This window comes from Solanum lycopersicum, chromosome 12 (genome assembly GCF_036512215.1).
Source record: "Solanum lycopersicum chromosome 12, SLM_r2.1".
Classification (NCBI taxonomy): domain Eukaryota; kingdom Viridiplantae; phylum Streptophyta; class Magnoliopsida; order Solanales; family Solanaceae; genus Solanum; species Solanum lycopersicum.
This window is the reverse complement of record NC_090811.1, coordinates 7,299,457-7,321,343: the sequence shown is the minus strand read 5'-3', so window position 1 is coordinate 7,321,343 and position 21,887 is coordinate 7,299,457. Positions and strand designations below refer to the sequence as shown.

Here is a 21,887-nt window from a genome sequence, read left to right as displayed (position 1 = left end):
TTATTTATTATTATTATTATTATTTATAAATAATTTGTGATAATTAAGAAATATGTTAATGATAGCAATATATAATTACTTATGAATGTAAAATATAAATTAATTTTGTTTCATTTTTTTAAGTATAAAAACCTTAAATTAATCAATTTTTATCATTTTAACAACTTTGAAGGGTAATTCAGATATTTTGATATAAAAAAGTGTTTACCGACACTTATTTGCCTAACACATTAACAATTTTTTTTTAACTTTAGCACTTTTATCCAAACACATAACTACTTATTTCAAAAATAAGTTTCAACACTTTCAAAAGTACTTTTAGGAGTCGTTTGGTACAATAAGGATTAATGCAGGAATTAGTAATGCAGGGATTAGTAATGCAAGGATTAGTAATGCAGGGATTAGCAATGCAAGGATTAGTAATGCAGGGATTAGCAATGCAAGGATTAGCAATGCAGAGATTATTTTTTATCCAATGTTTGGTTTATTGCTTATTCAAATCTTGTGTTTGGCTTAAAACTCCTAAAAAAAATACTTTTTTCCAATTTTACCCTTGAATTGTTATGTTATCTATTTCATGTAATTACCATATCTATACTTTTACAACTTGAATATGAAGTGCTTAACAAACTTAATTCACTTGAGGAAACCTCAAGTCATAAATGAGAAGACATTATTTTAAGTATCCCGACCAATGCGTACCTCCCTCTTCTCTTAAGAAAACAAGAAAATATGAAATAAAACTAAAGTTCAAGTAGGGTGGACAACAACAGAAGTTTCTAATGCTAAAAGAAATATAGTTTGATCACAACTTCATATAAAGTTAGCAAAATTAAGCAACCTGAGCAAGCCACCTGAAGCTTTCCTGCTACATTGCCTCTAACTCAAATATTGAACACTGTAAAACTTCATTTGTCATAAACCAAATTAGGCTTTAGAATTTGATGGATAACAAATATGCAACTTCCCAATTCTTCTCCTAATTCTTAAGCTGCACCGAAATAACATCTTGCAAGTGCCCGTAATAACTAACTTTAAGCAAATTTGGAAAACTTTGTAATGGAATTCAAGCTTATGCCTAGAATAGACCAGAAGCATCATACAATAGTAAGGAAGGAAGGTTACTGATATGACTTGAATACGAACACATCGTATCACTTTGATGAAAGCAGAACAAATGATCGGTAGTAAGAAGTTGCAAGCCTGTATAAAACTTCAAACATTTTCTTTGCTATTCTATCATAGACAATGCTGCAAAAATAAAAAACGAACCCCTTTTTGCAAGTTTGAGGTTTCTTTCAGCAGTTTCATGATGAATCCAAAGTCTATTTTGACTGCACATCAAAGTGTCAGTTTTGTCCGAAGGGACGAGCTTGAGCAGGAGTTCCTATCTACACTGCAGAATCCTCCTGATTTTCCCTGTTCGCTTAATCCAAACGCAGAAAGCAGAAAAACTACTATCAGTATTGCTCTACTTTGAATCACTCTCATCTGTTGTTGTGAATTTCAATTCCTTCTTCTTAAGGCAAAAAAAAAATTCCCCTTTTGTCCTTTATACTATTATTATTACCTTCTCTATTGCTTTCATCGAAATACTCTTCCTTTATCTTTGATCTTAAGATATCTGAAAATCACTTTTTTTGACTTGGGAAAGTGACCGACACGAACATCGTTGCTTCGTGACACGTAGCCAACGCGTGTTCGGTTATATACTAGAGCGAAATGGAAATTAAATAACCACTCAAAATAAGTGCAGTGAGCAAATGCAGAAGGCCAAACAACTCGTGCTCACTTATATCAGCTTCACTTTGAAGTGAAGAACAACAACGGAAAAGAAGGAACAAAGTACAACACAAAAGAAGGAATATACATATCCAACATCCATTCACAACACATTTCACATTTCAATATATACTGAGAAAAAGAGAAAAGGAGAAGCGAGAATCATGTACATCAATTGACAAAAGCAAGTCAAATAAACACATTTACATACATCATTTTGAGTTTATCACAAGTTACACCACATTCAAGTGTTTCCATAGATTCTAGTTACACAAAATCTAATGTCCTCGTGTCCGTCTTACGCCAATCATTTTCAATATAGGACATAATTCGAGGTATCAAAAAGTGATGCTACACTCAAATATTTAAAGGTCTTCAATTAAGCAAAACTAGCAAAATGAACTTTCCACTTATCTTGAAGTCTACCATACTTCAAAGTTTATCATTGATCATCATAAACATCATAGTTTGACGCTCAAGTTCACCCATGCGTATAAATAATTCCATCTTTTTGACGTCATCACAGAGAATCATTGTTGCTTTGATGCGTTGCTCTGTGGAGTACAACTCAAACATAGGGGATTCAATGATGGAATACATTTGATCACGAAGATCAGATTGGTCACGATTTCCAATCTTGTCAATCAAGGCACCCATTCGTTTGTCTTGGCTGTCAATAAAGTTTTTTAAAACCTCAACCATACCCTTAAGAAATATCTCAGAATCATTCTCCGGGATCTTTTTTCTTTTCTTGCATTTCTCCTTTTCATTGACATTAGACGACCTTTTGGTATACTCACCTTGTTTATTGTTTTATTGAGTTCCAGCTTATTCAGGTTCAAATGCTTCAGCACTTTCATTTTGAGATGCTTTAGGAAATGTAGTAGCTCTAGTAGCATTTCCAGCTTCTCCCTTAGTCACATTAGGTCTATGACTAGAACCAGCTTCTTCATCGCCATCAAGATCAATAGGAAATCCCAAACTCATATCGTTAAACATTACTGAGGATTGAATCCTTTGAATATCCTCAACAACATCTAATGGGCCTTCTGCAAATTCCCATGTTACTCTATCCTTGCCAAAGATTTCCTCCCAATCCACAAACATCGACCATTTTTTCGTATTCATGTTTTTGGCATTTGGATCAACCTAGAAAACAATCACAAAATAAAACAAAGCAACATAGTATGACTCAGTTAATAACTCTTTCAGAACACATATATAAATACATAACTATAATCATGAACAACTAAAAATCTCTCGCTATGTTTGGGTTGACACTAATGCACGAATACTTATACTAATAATAACTTTAATAAAATATTAATTAACTTTATGAACTCATCCCAAAATTTGGGATCATCAACTATTATAGCTCCATCACTGTATTGAAATCCCAATCCACTTCGGCTCTTTAGCATAGCTATACTTGCATAACATTTCTTCCAATATCTTATTTTAGATAAGACATGTGATTCACCTTTTAATCCGTTGTTAGGATGATGTTCACATAAATAAAATTCTAATTCCTTTAGGTATCCAGGCTTGAAGGTTCCATTATCACCTCTCCAACCATTAACACATAACTCTTTTAATCCATCTATAAGAGTTCGTTCTTCTGCTGCAGTCCATGTCCTTCTAGTCGGAGGAGTTGAATTTCTTGATCTTTTTGATGTGTGGGAAGATGTTTGACTGCTCATTTGGCCTTAATATTCTTGTGGAATAGATTATAAAAATGAATAGGAAGAAAATAATAATGATAATAACAATAATGCACACATAGAATAGTTGAACAAATCTATAACCTTGTCATGAAATCAAGAACTATTTCTAGAAAATTTTATATAAAAAAAAATAGAATGTAGGAGAAACTGATATATTCAGAAAGCATTAGGCTCTCCATATTAGAAGCTTAAAAGATATTGCATTCAACAGGTGTTCATGCAAACATTCACAAGTGGAATTAGATCAAGAAACGAACTAGCTTCAAGTAGATACATTGTCTACAATACATAGGTAAATTCCTTTCTCTATAGTCTTGCATGTAGACATTATCAATTTGTTCCTTTATCTAATGATCATCTTCATGGTTTCTGCAAATCAAAGATAGGAAGAACAATACTAATTCTTTTCTATACATGTGCATACTCATCATTTAGTTTTTATTTCCTCTATCAACTTTCAGAAATTATAATCTGCACTAGTGTTGCAGGGTTCTTTTAGTTTTAGGAGATTGGAGTTGTAAAATAAAGTCAACTTTTACTATTAGAGGAAGTGATGAAGAGTAATAATTATAACATATTAAGAAAATCACAAATATCATAACAACAGATTCCAAAAGTTACAAAAAGGATTCAAAATTCCTAATTAACTAGTATAAAATCTAAAACATAAAGGCTGACCTTAAAATCCAAGCTAGCTAAATTCATCGCAAAAAAAAAAAACTTAACATGTCATCACATATTAGATCTTGCATTCCACATTGATTGAGCCAACTCATCCCTCCAAGTGGTCCACTCTTCAGACTATTCAACAAGATCAATATGTTCAGGTTGATTCTCAACTTGTTCTTCCATATCCATGTCTAAAGGATCCACATCCATCTCTCTACGGATGTAGTTGTGAATCAAACAACAAGCACTTATAATTCTGTTATGAACTTTAACAGAGTACCACGAAGAACTCCTAAGAATTCCCCAACGCCCTTTCAAGAGACCAAACGCCCTTTCGATAACATTACGAGCCCTGGCATGCTTCATATTAAAAAGTTATTCTCGACATCGAGGTCGGGGGTTGTCACCTTGCCAATCCCTTAACCAATATCTATATCCTCGGTAAGGTGAAAGAAAACCTTTTTCATTTGTATATCCTCCATCACATAAATAATAATTACCTATAATATAAACATAAAATTTAGTTACTTTTCTATTCTTTTCATGTACAGTTACCTTCTCAAAAAATTTAATACATCATTCTTTTTGTGTTCTTATATGCATATGTACATTGCATACCCTCGGGAATTTTTAAACCATTGCGCCACACTACAACGTCTCGTAATACACGACCATCATTAGCTGATCCTTCCCAACCAGGTAACACATAAGTAAAATTGAGATTTCTATCACAAACTCCCAATACATTAGTAGTTATATCTCCCTTGCTTATCCTGTATCTTGGTTTGTACACAGATGGAACTCTAATGTGAATGTAAGTACCATCTAGTGCACCTAAACAACCCTATAAAAAATATAGAGTTACCTCGTACTAGAACGAATTCTTAGTAAATTACATTATTCAATCATATACAGATACTAAAATTAATCTCACCTACCTTAAACCATTCCATCGATCTTCAATCTCATTTTCAAGGATCGGTTAAGGATTGACAAGGAACAATGGAGTTAGTTTGAGTATAGCTCTCAAGCACTCATTAAAAGCTTGACTTACGCTCCATCCAGATCTAATATAATCGACCTTGATAGATCTATTCTTCTCGTGATGAGCCAAGATGTTTAAGAACATTGCTAGCTTTTCACTTTTTGACATATACTTACCATCAGTCAAACCTCCAACATCCTTAGTTAATAAAACTAAATTATGAAAGACATTTCTATCCATTCTTAACTTGTCAATACATACAATATCACTATCATTTATAATACAATTTAAGTGAGAAATTACTTTTGGTATTCGGACACTCATACGGTACCTAATCTCATGCACATTTCTGTATTGCCTTGTTAGTGAATGACCATGAATAGCCATAAAAAGGCAAATAAGGACTACAAGAAATTGTTGGCACATTATCTCCTCAAGAATAACATAATCATTACTCGAAAGACGTTGAAGATCCATAATAACACCTAAGATTTTCATAAAAATTAGACAAAACCAATACACACAATATGAACAGAAACCTTTAAATTCTAAGCATAAATACTAATGGTGACGATGTTGTTCAGAAACTTTCAACCCACAAAATACTAATTAATTTGCATGGACATTTCAATTCACCAATTTACAACCATTTGGGACAAGAACAGAAGAAAAGAAGAAAAGAAAAAAGTTCAAACTTATATAAACCTTACACAGCTAATAGTGACGATGTTGTTCAGAAATTAACCCTACACGCTATGCCTTCTCCATAGCCAAAGACGAGAAAAGACCGCTAAAGAAAAAGGAAAGGCGCCAAAAAGTAGAGTAGCGTGAATTATTTACCAATTCTAAAGAATATATAGAGAAATTGAGAAGCAATTCAGTCATTTTGTTTCCTTGTCCAAGTATTAGTAAACCTTGGATTAGTAATCCCTATGTATCCTTGGTATTAGATAACACCACATATGATGTATTGTTATCGATGTATTAGGTATGTTTGAGTTGAATTGGGTAACCAAACATTGTATTAGGGGGGTTAAATTTTAATCCAAGGACTATTTTAATTTATACATCCTACCAAACGGCTCCTTAAAAGTTACTTTTTTAAGTCCATCCAAACGGGCTCTTCTTATGCAATGTTTAACTTGGTGTACTAAAAATAACATGAAATATCCTCCACAAATATAGTGAAAAGATGTGAAAAAGTTTTTGAGGGACAATTACATCTTTAACAATGCTTATGCATGCATTAGAACTCATTGCATTATTAATGCATAGAAATCCATGAAATATAATACACTTCAACACACAATAGAGTGTATTACTAATACAAGCATTAGTTATACAAAGAACCAAACACAAAAACTATAATACACCAAACTAATATAATTATTATTTTTTCCAATACAATCTACCAAACCACTATTTTTAGTCAAAGTCTTCCTCTTGAGAGTCAAGGTCTTTCAACCTCTTATCACATTTTGGTGAATTGCCTACCTAACCTCCTATCGTAATTTTTGGTTTTGGACCTTCCAAGTTTCAACTGTATCCAAATAAAATATCACATTTTTTCTCCTTTTTACTAGTCAAGGGCAGACCTATTTTCCAAAGTTTTGGAGTAATATAAATGTCATAGTCCTAAGAACATACGATGGGTGAATACCACTTTTTAAACAACTTCAATGAGATAATTTTTTGCAACATAAATATCTATAATGAATTATAAAAGATCATAAGTTTGCAAAATCATCATTTATTTTGTTAAATTTTATATTCAGCCAAATATTTTACATAAATTGAAATTAATAAAGTATGCTATTATAAATTATTATTCATTGTTAGTATTAAAAAAACAATATATACATATAATATATAACTTAAATTCTAAAGTGATATATGAAGTGGCGTCCCAATATTGACTATCACAATAATGATTCCATTTTTGTATATTTTTTTTCTCTTGACTCCGTCAACCCCCAAGACTGCGCCATGTATTTTTCTTCAAAAAAATAGTGTATGATTAAGGAAAAATATAATATATTGAAGGTTAATAATAATATTTAGCTAGCAATATGTCTTACAGTGTAGTAACGAAACTGTTTCATTTTTAATCAAAACTCTCTGATTCCAACCTTAAATCTTAAGAAATTCCTATTGAAAACCCCACATAAGCCCTAAAGCAAATAAAAATTTCCTTATTTAAATAGCTTGCTCTCGTCATTTAAAGCAAATAAAAGGTTCCTAATTTAAATAGCTTGCTCTCATCATCCATGTCCACAACTCTTCCCACCTTCATTTTTTTTTATTTCTCACTCAATATTTTGAGTCTGCATTATAGTTAAGATTAAATTCATTTAAAGCAAATAAAAGGTTCCTAATTTAAATAGCTTGCTCTCATCATCCATGTCCACAACTCTTCCCACCTTCATTTTTTTTTATTTCTCACTCAATATTTTGAGTCTGCATTATAGTTAAGATTAAATTCGGATTATGCACGGCAGGGCTTATTCGGAGGTGGCACTTCCAATAAGAATTTTCTCCATACTCAGAACTCGAACCCGAGAGGTCTGGTTTAGGGTGAAGCAATCCTACTACCGCACCACAAACCCGGTTTCAGCACCATCTTTCCCCTTGTATAAAAGGACATCTTCTTTGGGAGCCCTTTTACACACTAGCTAGAGAGAAAAAACAATATGTACATCAAAATAACATATTGTTGTTTTTCTCCCAAATCTTGTGACATAATAAAGACTATAAGAGTTGTACATTTAAATGGTCATGTAGAAGATTTTGATTATCCAATTAGTGTACATGAACTCATGGCCAAATCTCAAAAACACTTTGTCTTCACTCATGCTCAACTTTTATCTGCTGCCTCAAAGCCTCTCAACCCTGACACTAAGTTAGAACAAGGTCATATTTACTATTTATTGCCTAAATCCTTATTTCAATCAAGTGTTTCTCCAACGGATTTAGTTCCAATAGCTAGAAAACTTAGTTGCATAGCCAAAAGTGGTGCAACTAACACAACTTCAAGCAAATTTGGAGAAAGATCAAATAAATCGCGAGCATGGAAGCCAGTTTTGTCTACCATTAGAGAATGGTCGTTTAATAGGAGAAGTGAATCGGATTTGCAAAGAAATGAATCGCAAGTACACAATACTAATTCATAATTTGTTACTTTCAGGGATGAATGACATCATTCGTGGTGTTTCAAGGAAGTTTTTTCGTTTTTTATGTTTGTTTTCTGAGAGTCTTGTTCTGTTTTGGGGGCTTTCTTAATGGTTCTGTTTTTGCAATTCTGTGATATACAACATATGTTACACTAGTCAATTGATTCGATGTAATTATTAATATTGGTTTGATATAAACACTCAGTGACGCTTGAGTAAATTCATACTTCATCTATGAAAATGATGTGTACAATCTCAAAGACAACAAATTCTACAGGACATAATGTACAACTTGATCTAAGCACACATTTGCACGATTTCAAAACGTAAAAGAAAACAAACTAAGAGCTAAACACACTATGATATCTCCAAGCAAGTTGCAATGTCCTTTATTTGGAGAAGTAGGTTTTTGGAGATAGAAGACGACGAGGAGAAAGCATGGCTATAAATCTTGGTGAGGCAATTGCATCGATAGTGCGATTGCTTGGAACACCAAAGTCATCTCTTGGTAGGTTAGCACCACTAAATGTGCTACATCTTGCTAACTTTCCAAACCATGACTTCTTCTTAGGGGACTTGTCATGCATACCGTTGATCTTTTCACACAAGTATTGCTTAACTGCACGTATCCCTTGCTCCACTACCTCCGGTGGAGGAGAAACAAGGCGGTTGCCTTCAACACTTAGCTTTTGGAGCTTCTTCAAGCATCCGATGGAATCTGGTAATTCAGTAATTTTGTTGTAACTAACATCTAGTTCGTGTAGAGAAATGAGAAAACCTACTGAATAGGGCAACTTTGATAGGTACTGAAAATTTTGGCTAACGTTGAGGATTTCAAGGTTGATTAGGTTTTCAAGATCATCGGGGAGTGATCTAAGGCAGTTTAGCCTAGCATCTAACACGCGAAGGTTAGTCAAGTGGGAGGTGGAGTAAGGAAGATGTGCTATTTTATTTGAATTTATGCATAGCTTCTTCAGATTTATGAGCTCAAATCCAATCGTGTCCGGTAAATGAGTAAGCATATTGAAATTGGCATTCAACTCTTCCAATGCTCTGCAAGTAAGAACAAATTACGTTATACTTACGCTCTGTATACACGAAATATGTGATAACTTATAACCAACATTCTGTATAAAGGCTTTAGCGACTCTGCCTGCATTGACATTACAAGTGTTTTGATGACTAACCTGCAATTCTCGATAGTTTTAGGGAGCGAAAGAAGGAGATTCCCAGAAATGTTGAGAAGTTTGAGCTTCGATAAGCAACCTATTGAGTTAGGAATGGAGTTGAGCTGATTTGAGTGCATATCTAACTCAACCAAGTTTAGTAGTCTTGCTGTTAAAGACTCTGGTATACTCTGTCAAACATACAACAAAAACAATTAAGTGAAAATTATACATGAAAAATTACATAAATATATCAAGCATAGCTAGTATATCTACTCAAACTATTTATAGTTCTAAAAAAATTACACAACTCAACAAGATTTCCTAGCAAGTTCGCCACTCTCCCCCCTCTCTCGCTTTACTAAGGGACTATATGTGTTTGTGCATCTATGGGAAATTAGATTGCAACTTTGAAGAGATACATATGTATGTATATCTATTTATAAGTGTATCTATGTTAGACGAGTGGTTAACTTCTAAGAGATACATATGTATATAATAACTATGTATAAGTGTATCTATGTTACACGAAAGGTTAACTTTTAAGAGAGACATATGTATATCTATGTATAAGTGTATCTATGTTAGACGAGTGGTTAATTATTAAGAGATACATATGTCCAACGATAGTGTTATGGTTTACCATACTAAAAGTAGTTGTTCAATAATATTTGTTCAATTTAAAAAATCAAGAGATGATTTATCTTTTTTGTCCATTTTACTCTTGCTATTAAATACTATAACACATTTCTCAAAACATTAAATTTAATAAAGTCAAAAGATAATATAGTCATATTATCTCTATATTTGTTAGTATTCATTAAGGTGTATGTCAAGTCAATTGTTGACAATTATTATTAGAGGGAGTAAAATGCGAAAGTGTTAATCTATGATACGAATCATGTTACTTAAAATCGATACATATATGGTATGAAACAAATACATTGATATAAAAAAAATATATAAAACGTAGATATCTGTGTATCAGATATTTGTATGGTACTTATATACATTAAATTAGACTTTAAACTAAGACGGGGATATATAATCAATGAAAATGTTGTTACGATATGTAATTTCACTTTATACTATTGTGTTTTGTGAAATTTTCTCAATTATATTTAAGTAAATCCACACATACATATTACAACCAGAAAAATTATACTATTGAGTTTAATACGAATAATTTGAAAACCTACCAAGTTGTTAATTATTTTTTTTTTAATAAAAAATGTATCAAGGAAGAAAAAATTAAACAAAACACAAGACTTTATCCTTACTCTTTGGTCAATTTAAAATAATGATGGAGGACAAAATATGACGTTAGGACGGTTGATTTGGATTTGATTTGATCCGTTAAAATTTATATTGTGTGTTTTATATTAAACATAGAATAAAATAGTATTGCATTTTATTTCTAAAATTATAGTTTATAGTTCACACAAACGACTTCTGAATTATCAAAGTAAAGGGGGATATTTTAAGAAAATGTAACAGCGTATAAATTCTTATTTCTGACACGTTCTTTAATTCTAATTTTTCACTATACATGTTTAAAATTACAAAATTAAAAACATTTTAATTCATTATATATATATATATATATATATATATATATATATATATATATATATATATATATATATATATATATATAAGACTATGACAATAAAAAAATTATAAACTTTTTGAAACACAGTATCAACTCAATACCGAATGAACAAATTAAAAACTAGAAAACATATAATAACTATCTTGCGTAAAATAGAAGAAAGGGTAATAATAAATAGTATATTATTTCTTTCCATAAAATATAGAAAAATTAAACAAAACTAAATATATGTGAAAGTACAAGGAACCAAAAGCAACTAAAAATGGAAGCAACGACTGTATTTGGTATGATTGAAAAATTTATGTTTTCCAAAATACTAGTCGTGACTGCTTGTCACAAAATAATTTTTATAAAATTATTCTTTCGTCGAAATCAGAGGCGAATTTACATATACAAGTAGGTAGTGCGTATGCACTTATTAATATAGTATGATATAATATGATATTAATAGTGCATATGCACTTATTAATATCGACATAAATAATACTATGATATAATTAATCGTATATAATATAGTTTTTTTAATAGTGTCCTTATATCACTGATACAACGAATTCGCCTCCGGTCAAAATTAATATAGTATGATATAATATGATATTAATAGTGCATATGCACTTATTAATATCGACATAAATAATACTATGATATAATTAATCGTATATAATATAGTTTTTTTAATAGTGTCCTTATATCACTGATACAACGAATTCGCCTCCGGTCAAAATGAGGAAGTAACTTCACTCGGTTTTGACTTTTGACTAACAGCCACCAATTATTTCAAAAAGAAGATATTTTAAACTTAATTTCCATTCAAAAGATTAAAGTTAATCCTTCATGAATAAAATTTTCCAAAAAAAACAAATAATTGAATGGTGCATAGTGGTCAATTAAATGATTATTCAAATTCTAGTGAAGATAAAAAAAAAATCTAAGTAATTTTTCTTATCAACTATCTTAATCTTTAGGAACAGAGTTATCTAATATAGATTTATTGATAAAGGGTAATTAATATTGTATAAAAATTAGTCGAGACGTACGAAAACTGACTAACCTGAAGATTATTGTTGGAAATATGTAATTTGGATATAGCTCCCAAATTTATAGTAGGATTTACAGGAATAAAATCCAATGACATGCCACTTAGATCCACAATCTTAGGGCTCTCTTCTTCTTCTTCTTCTTCTACAATACTAATTGTCATCCTTCTTCTTGTACTTTTTTCCCTACTACTCTTCCTCTCAAATGCTCCTTTTTCTTCTTGTCGTTGTTGTTGTCGTCCTCGTCGTTCAACTAATTCCATTCTCATCTTCATAATCTCTTAACCCTAACACAAATCATCATTGAAATTTCATAATCTTCTTCTTCTTCCTTTGATAATCAACAACTCCTCTTATTTGTTTATTGACAAATTGAGGGGTCGTTACTTGTGTGTGGTGACACAAACACATAGGGAATGGAGAGGAGAAAAAATGGGATAATATTTTTATTTTTTACATATATATATATATATATATGTGTGTGTGTGAATGATGATTTGGATCTTAGGTCATACAAGTTATTTTAGGAAAAGAATCAAATTTTGTCGTTTATACAATATTTATTTATTATTCTATAATTTTCCAGAATAAAAGGATTATGTGATACGACTTTTCTTCCTTTTTGTCATTTTTAAAAAGCATTGACTTTTTTTATTTGTGATTTTTTATTATAGAAAGAAGTACGGCTGAGAGACAAAATCATTTAAAAACCAAAACGTTTTTGTAAGTGATAGACAGTACATGCTGCACATATTGATTAGTGGATTTTTAAAGAATTCGGTGAAGAAACTTGCTCCTTGTGCTTTTATTAATTTAAAGAATTGTTTGATCCATTGGTTACATTTCTATTTATTTTTTAAATGTTAGGGGCAGCAGAAAATGAAGATTATATGATGGAGAATTAAACAGTGAAAATTTAAATAGTCAACTAATTAAGTTATTAAATTTTTTTAATACACTAATTACACAAATTGTTGTATAGTATAGAATGGTAAAATATATTTTTACCTTATAAGAGATTATAAATTTAAACTTTAAAATATAAAAGTTATATTACAAAAGAAGTGCTAAAGATTATGACATCAAAATACAAAATTATTTTTTTTACCATCTTATTGAATCGGCATTAGGTGATTGTTAGCAATAACAAGCTATATGGTTATGTTAGTTTGAGTTTTCAAAAGTTTAGTTACTAGTTGATGACGTGCCAATAGTTAATTACAAAATCTGTTAGAGATATTCTGTGTTCATTCATAGTGAGAGTAGTATATAAAGGCATGTATGTACATATTCATTGTGTCAAGACATTAACACAATCTTCTTTTTTTCTTCTTCTAAATGTTCTGTAATTTTCTCAAGTCTTAACCTCCACTCATGAAATTATCATGGTATCAGAGCCTTCAATCGTGAAGGATTAAAGAACAAGTAGCTAAGTAAAAGGTGCTCAGATTCACCATTGTTACTACATCATTTTAGGCCTAATGGAACGCTAAATCTGAACAACATTTATGAAGTATTGCCCTAAGACATTTTTAGGTACACTTTTGAAGTGTAGCCTTAGTTATTAGCTTTTGGCTAAAATAATATTGGCAACACTTGTAAAGTGTGCTCTTTAATGGTATAGACCACACTTTTTAAGCGTTCTCATATCATGATATAATTGGCAACACCTATTTGTACATATGAATACTCTATTGAAGTGTTCTATTTTTATAAATATAAGAACAACACTTAACAAGTGTGGCCTTGTAGTTTTCCTAAAATTTTCACCAAAATATTATTTTCCCTCCAGTATATTTAACTTTCCCTCAAATTTATAATTTTCCTTTAAAAAAAACTTCTTTAAACATAAAAAAAACAATTTAGCTCTCAAAATAAAAATATATAAATTAAAAAGAACCTCAGTACAAATAAATCTAATCCACAGACGTCATTGTTACTTTGCCAAAATCTCTACTCTTAGAAATCAAACCCTAAATCCTACCGATTCTTCTTCTCATTTTCAACAATCTGATTTTTTTTGTACATTTTAAATGTGTAGGGAAATGGAGGTGATCAAATTTGAAGAGTCGCCACAAGTCAATTTCATCTCAATGAAGTGGATGATGAAGAAGTTTTGAACTACTATAAAAGTTTGAATACATTATGTTTGATTTTGTGAAATATATTCATTGCTTGAATGTATAGTGTTAGTGAAAAAACTTACAAGATAATAAAATTGCAAGATTACAATTGAAAATAAAATGAAGAAAGTAATCTCTTCAGGTTGAGGCGCGGATATCTCGCTCTCTTTAAGGAAATTCAAGCCCACTGCAGCAAATGTTTTCACCGGTCCAGCAGTAGTCCTCTTTGACTTGTCCCCTCCAGGATACAACAGCCTTCACAAAGTATAACTCAACAACTCTGGACAAGAGTTGAGTCCAAAGCTCCACAAAAAAAAAAACACCTCCCTTCAACTAATAAAGAACTCTCTTTTAGACTAACTCTTTCACTCTTTGTTTTCTCTTATGAATTGTGTGTATCTAAAACCAAATGAAGACTACCACTATTTATACTACAAGAAGTCTTCCTAGCAATGAATAGGAAGATAATGGAGGTAGTAAATAGTGAAGATAATGGCCTTAGGAGTTACATAGGTTACAATGGGAGTTACATAAGTTACAATGGGAGTTACATATATTACATATGTTACAAAGGGAGTTACGTATGTTACATAGGTTACAAAGGGAGTAATGGAGGAATTAAGAATGAAATACATTGATGGACAACCAATGCTAATGGATGATGTAGAAGTCATCCATTCTTATAACTCCAAAATAAAGCAATTTAATATGTTAAATAGTAATATTAAAATGCTAATAACCTAACATATAGAACTATTGTAAGATTACTTTTTGAACAATTGTGTACACGTATTTTGAATATTGTTGTATAAGTATGTGTAAGTAAACAAGACGTACAATGTTTTGAGTTTTATTGCATATCTATGCATTTGAATTACTTATGAGTCAATTTAATGCTTGATATTATTTATTGAAAAATAATATTGGTGGTTTTTAATTAAAAAATGTGACATATATTTTAAAGCCAAAATGATATGACCACACTTCAAAGTGTAGCCTTAGGACTGTAAATTGTGGTAATCACATGGGCAATGACTACACTTCAAAGTGTTGTCATACATTAGATAGAAAAGGCAAGACTTTAAAATTTTTGTCATACATTAGATTGAAATGGCCACTCTTACGAATTGTGGTTAATAAGAAAGCTAAGGCAACACTTAAAAGTGTAGCTGTATGCGATATAAAAGTTGCTATCGAGGTACATAAAAGTGTGGCCATTTAACTTTTAGGCAACACTTTTAAGCATAGCTGATAAGGCAACACTTGAAAAGTGTTGCCTAAAATCTAAGGCAACGCTTCATTTGGGCACCCCTGGAAAAGTGTTGCCTAAAGTCCAAAATTGTAGCCTTTTATCTAAGGTCACACTTTTGCTAGTTTAGGCTACACTTTACCAGGGTGGTCGTAGGCCTAAAATGGTGTAGTGTATTCAAAGGTGAATTGCAAAAAGCATCAAAAGCAAAGATAAACAACAATGGCAAATGGAAGTGTTTGACGAAACAAGTACAGAAAATGGAAATTCAAGTCGAGCTGTATTTCCAGTAATTGATCAAAATCATCCCTTGTTCCTTCAACACACTAATACTCCAGGTAGTTCTCTGATATCTCTGCAGTTAACTGGTTCAAAAAACTATGCTTTGTGGAGTAGTTCCTTTAGGATTGGATTGGTGGGGAAAAGTAAACAAGGATTTGTAGATGGACGATTTCCTAAGTCTATGTTTGAACCAATTCTATTTGATCAATGGGAAAAGTGTAATGTTGTAGTGTTAAGCTGGATTATGATTGTTGTGCGACCATGTTTTCTAAGCTGTAGTATATGCTTCGGATGCATGAAAAGTGTGGTTAGATTTGAGAGAGAGGTTTGACACAATAAAGGATCTAGGATTTTTCAGTTGCATAAAGAAATTCATACACTAGTGTAAGGAACTATGTCAGTTGTTAATTATCACTCAAGACTAAGAAATATGTTGGATGAATCTGATGCTCTTATGCCTTGTCATAGTTTCCTTGTCAAGAATAAAGAAAATTCGGTGAACATTGTGATTATCAATGGCTATTACAATTTCTTATGGAACTGAATGAGTCTTACTAAACTCCTAGGAGTCAAATTCTCATGATGAGTCAAATACCAACACTTAACAAAACTTATGATCTCATTATTGATCAAAAGAGTCAGAGAAATCTAGCCAGTTCTACCTCCCACATCTCAGGAGCAATAGAAGGAACAACTATGTATACTCATAGAAGTAACAGATAAAGTGGTGGTGCAGGAACATCTAGAACTTCATACTCAGGAGGATCTGGTGGTAAATACATTAATGGTGCTAGTTCTTTTGGAGGAGGTTATAAAGCCAGGAAATCACTCCTTGTGTGTGAGCATTGTGGGTGCAGAGGACATTCTTAGGAACAATATTATAAGAGTGTTGGATATCCTGCAAATTTCAAGTCTAAGAGGAAGCCAAATGTGTATGCTAATCAGGCTACTGCTTCAGAAGAAGATGGAAATGATTCATGTCAATCAAGTGTTGGTACAAGATTTTTCACCTCAGATCAATACCAATAGAGATTACAATTGCTCACCAAGTCTGGAGGTTACAAGGTAGGAGAGTCCTCTGCAACAATATCATTGTTGCAAATGCAGGTAGTTCTCTCCAACCTTGTCTTATAGCAATAGTTTTAGTAGTAAATGGATCATTGATACACGAGCCTTTCACCATATTACATCTAACATGAACCTTATTGATAAAGCAAAGAAGACACTTCTTCACACAGATAATAGGGTACATCTATCAAATGGAAAAGATGTATCAGTATCTCATGTTGGAAAATCATATGTATTCACAGATAAATCATCTCTAATATTCTTCTTATCCCTCAGTTCAAATGTAACTTGTTGACAGTTTCAAAGCTAACCAAAAATTTACACTGTATGGTAGTATTCTTTCCTGATTTTTGCATTTTCCAAGACCTCTCCACTGGTCATGTGAAGGGGATTGGTGCATGTACTCAACATTCTTCACGAAGAATCAAGTCACAAGTCTATTTCATAAAAGCTAGTTAATACTACTAATATAACTCATGTATTTGATTAGTCTAAACCTAGTGATGTTTGGCATAGGAGATTAGGACATGCTCCAATTAATGTAATAAGGAGCCATGAGTCCCTTGAAGCTCTAAAGCTCACACACTACTCCCATTGCACTGTGTGCCCTGTAGCTAAACAATCTAAACTTCCATTTCCTTTAAGTGTTCATAAAACTACTGTTGTATTTGAATTGCTTTATTATGATTTGTGAATACCTTATAAAGTTTCCACTTAAAGAGGTAAGAAGTATTTTGTTACTATTATAGATGACTTTAGCAGATACACTTATTTTTTTGATTGCTTCCAAAGTTGATTCACTAGTTGTTATAAATAATTTTCTCACAAGAGTTCAAAATTTATTTTCCACAAGTTTTAAGACCTTCAGTTCTGATAAAGGTTGAGTTCCTAAGTACTGAGTTTCAGACTCTATTGAGTGTCATGGGCATTCTACATCAGACTACTTGTGTGTATACCCCTCAGTAAAATGGGGTTGCTGAAAGAAAGCATACCAGAGCTTTAAGATTTCAAGCCTCTATACCCTTGAGATTCGAGGGGAGTGTGTTCTCACAGCTGTGCATATCTTAAACAGAATCCCTACCCAGTACTAGGCTACAATTTTCTTTTGAGAAATTGTACATGCATCCTCCATACCTGTCTTATCTCAAGGTATTTTGCTATTTGTGCTATGCTGTTAGTCCTCAAAAGCCTGATAAGTTTTCTACAAGAGTTGTTCCAACTGTATTTATGAGATACTAATCCACACAACAGGGTTATCTTCTATATGATATTCATGCCAAGATGTTCTCTGTAAATAGGTATGTTATATTTTAAGATGAGTTATTTCCTTTCAAGCATCTCCAAGCCTCACTAAATGCTATATTTCTAATAATGGACTATGTTCATCCTTTCTCACCTCCAGTTTTTTCATCTCTACTTACTTTCTCTGATGATTCTGCAAGACCAGCTACACCTGATTCTCCTGGTGAACTTCCTTCAGCTGTTGAGATGCCTCTTAGAAGATCAACTAGGTCTAGCAAGCCTCCTCTATCTATGGCTGCAGGACTTTTACTAAGCAAAAATAAACGACATGCTCTTATTCCTTGGTTGATCACTTGTCTTACAAACACTTTTCATCTACATATAGATTGGCTTTGGTGTCAATTCAGTTGTTTCTGAACATGGTTCCTTTCAAAAAGCTGCTAATGATCCTATCAGTTGCATATGGATTTATAGAATTAAGTTCTTAGTTTCAGGAGAGGTTAAAAGGTACACAACCATGCTTATGGCTAGATGTTTTAGTCAACAAAAAGGCCTTGATTATGGGGTGAGACCTTTAGCCTTGTGGCTAATATGGTCACTGTTAGGTCTATGGTTGCTTTGGCTGCCTTCAAAGGATGGTTCATATATCATATGGATGTCTACGATGCTTTCTTGAATGGCAAATTGCATGAAGAGGTCTACATGGACATTCCCTGTGGTTTTTCCAAACAGGGGGAGAGTCACAAGGTTTGAAAACTCCACAAGTCATTGTATGGTTTGAAACAAGCACCTAGACAGAGGAACATGAAGATAACTAAGGTTCTAGTTCAGATGAGGTTCAAACAAAGTCATTATGACTACTCACTATTCACACATCAAAGTGGAAATGATAATGTGGTGGTATTGGTGTATGTAGATGATCATTTAAACAGTAGAAGCAACCACAAACTCCTATATTACGCAAGACATGACGTTAAAAAGAAGTTCAAAATGAAGGATTTAGGGGAACTAAAATTCTTCTTAGGCATTGAGTTCTGTAGATCAAACAAAGGCATCTTGATGACACAAAGAAAATATGCCTTGGAATCGATGTCTGAAACTGGCCTAGGAGGAGCAAAGCTTGTTCATACACCATTAGAGCTGAACAAAAAACTGACATCAGTTGCAATATGATGAACATGTGACTGGTTCAAGCCCTGACCATGATAAGTCACTTGTTAATCTTACAATGTATCAAAAGTTGGTGGGAAAGCTTCTATATCTAACTATGACTAGGCCTGATCTTGCTTTCAGTACACAAGTGCTTAACCGGTTCATGCATTGTCCTAAGGAGTCACACATGAATGCGACATAAAGAGCAGTAAAGTACATCAAAGAAATACCTGATCTAAGATTACTAATGCTAGCAGAACAGACTACACAATTAATAGCTTACTGTGATTCTAACTGGGGGGGGGGGCATGTCTTGAAACAAGGAAATCAGTTACACATTATTTAGTGAAGTTTGGAGGAGGATTGATATGGAAGTCTAAGAAGCAAGGAATTGTGTCAAGAAGCTTATCTAAGGCAAAATTTAGGAGCATGGCTACATGACAGAAATAACTTGGTTTATAGGACTATACAAGGAGTTAGGAGTCAATGTAACAGTATTAGTGAGAATGATATGTGAGAGCAAGACAACAATACAAATAGCTATCAACCCTATTTTCCATGAATGTACAAAGCACATAGACATAGATTGTCACTTTGTAAAAGAGAATCTGTCAAGGAATACTGCAGGCAGAACATATCAACACCAAGCATAAATGTATTTCAACCATAAGCTTGAGGAGGGGTGTTAGCAATAACAAACTATATGGTTATGTTAGTTAGAGTTTTCAAAAGTTAGTCACTAGCTGATGACATGACAATAATTACTTACATAGTTTGTTAGAGATATTTTATATTCATTCATAGTGAAAGTAGTATATAAAGGCATGTATGTATAGATTCATTGTATGAAGACATTAATACAATCTTCTTCTTCTTTTAAATCCTCTGTAATTTTCTCAAGTCTTAACCTTAAATTCATGGAGTTATCAGTGATCAATCTTGTGGAAGTAAGAAACTGAACATAAGATCAACGGTCATAAACAAATACTAGCAATAATTTTTTTACATATCTAGTTTTAGCATACATTGTGATACTTTTTCTTCATATTCTTTTACCGGCTCGTGACTTAATATAATATTGTTGTTAATCTGTCTTCCAGGCACAAAGGTTGATCGAGTCTAATGGTATATAATTCTATTTTTCAAATTAAACAAAGAAAAATCCGGAGTTTGAGCCTCCTAGTTGAATCCATTTTATTTTTTATGTTCAATATGACTATACCATTAATTCTTGCAATCAATATGAATTACCTTTAATCTCATGTTAAAATAGTTCTAATAGTCTGTCCAAATTTACAATTGAAAAATCCCAACTTTAGCTTTTAAGAATCGATTCTTTGATCTAATATGGATAAGTCTAAACTCTATACAATAAATCATCTATTTGAATATGATCTATTTAATGTAGCATTCTATTAAATTGATTAAATAATGAAACAATTATTGAATAAATAATACTATACTAAAAGACATGGTTAATAATAAATCGTAACATACTAACGTCCATAATCAGAACCTCACCCGCTACCTTTTCCCATGATGTAAACGAGTATTTTCTTATTTAAAAAGACATCTCTTTTATAACTTTACTTTTATATAATGTTATATAATATTTAATAGTATCATTTGAAGCATGAGATGTGATACAAAACACACTTATATATACTGGAAAAAAAGTTCTCTCTTGCTCTCTATATAGCTGTCTATTTTTTTTTTTCTAATTTCTACTTTTAACAATAATTAATATTTTAATTGATATTTTCCCCTTTATATAATGGGAGAGACATAAAATTCATAGAATACGGAAGGAACCCAAAAGGGAGGGAAGCAAGCAACATATTTTAATTCAATTGGCCAACATGTATAATTATTCTACATTACTTTATATGATTAATTAGAAGAATAATTTTGGAAAAATGACAGAAATTTCTCCTTTAATTTTTTTTATTACAATTATTCTCAATTAGTTTTATAAATTATTCAAAATTTCTCATTTTTCACGCATAAGATTAATGTATCAGCGCATCAAATTAATGTATCTCGCACATCAGATTAGTGTATCATGTCTAAAATGTAATGTATCTTACTTAACGATTAATGTATCTCGCGCATCAGATTAATATACCAACACTTATATTATTGTATCAGTTTGAGAATTTTTGTAATTATAAACTTATAAGGGACAAATGATCATTTTGTCTTAAAAGTATGTGATTATGTCCTTTGTCCAATAAGCTTTACATATTAAATCAAATGAAGGAAATGTTTCCTCTGTTCTAATTAGTTGTCCATTTCTTTTTCTAATTATCTCTAATTACTTACTTTACTTTGACAAATTAAGAAAAAATAAAATATATTTACCTATTGTATATCCTCAATTAATTAATTTGAAAAAGAAAAATCTTCTTAAAAATCATAAATTAATTCATCTACTTTATAATTAATAGAGATAAAATGGCTATTTACTATCAATGATTAATTTATTAATAGGTATATTAATTCAAAAATGAACAAATAATTAAAAACGAAGGAAATAATTATTTACCTCTTCTTTTGAAAAAATAAAAAAAATCAAATAGAGACAAGTTCCATCATTTGATAAGTCCCCAACTACTACTAGATTTGA

The 21,887-nt window shown here is 31.7% G+C and overlaps 1 protein-coding gene across 1 annotated transcript; it reads right to left on the bottom strand.

Annotated features, from left to right (window-relative positions):
- Positions 1–8,541: 8,541 nt before the first annotated feature.
- On the bottom strand, positions 8,542–12,813 carry LOC101258039 (plant intracellular Ras-group-related LRR protein 6). Its single transcript, XM_004251919.5, has 3 exons — positions 12,160–12,813; positions 9,518–9,687; positions 8,542–9,383 (listed from the first exon to the last, which is right to left on the bottom strand). Exons 1-3 carry the CDS (start codon positions 12,418–12,420, stop codon positions 8,720–8,722), a joined length of 1,095 nt encoding a protein of 364 aa, XP_004251967.1. The 5' UTR covers positions 12,421–12,813; the 3' UTR covers positions 8,542–8,719.
- Between the last annotated feature and the right edge of the window lie 9,074 nt (positions 12,814–21,887).

Coding starts and splice junctions, on each gene's coding strand:
- LOC101258039 (XM_004251919.5), bottom strand. CDS start 12,420: ATGAAGATGAGAATGGAATTAGTTGAACGACGAGGACGACAACAACAA. Junction 9,688..12,159: donor TTTCCAACAATAATCTTCAG/GTTAGTCAGTTT, acceptor TATGTTTGACAG/AGTATACCAGAGTCTTTAAC. Junction 9,384..9,517: donor AAAACTATCGAGAATTGCAG/GTTAGTCATCAA, acceptor TCTTACTTGCAG/AGCATTGGAAGAGTTGAATG.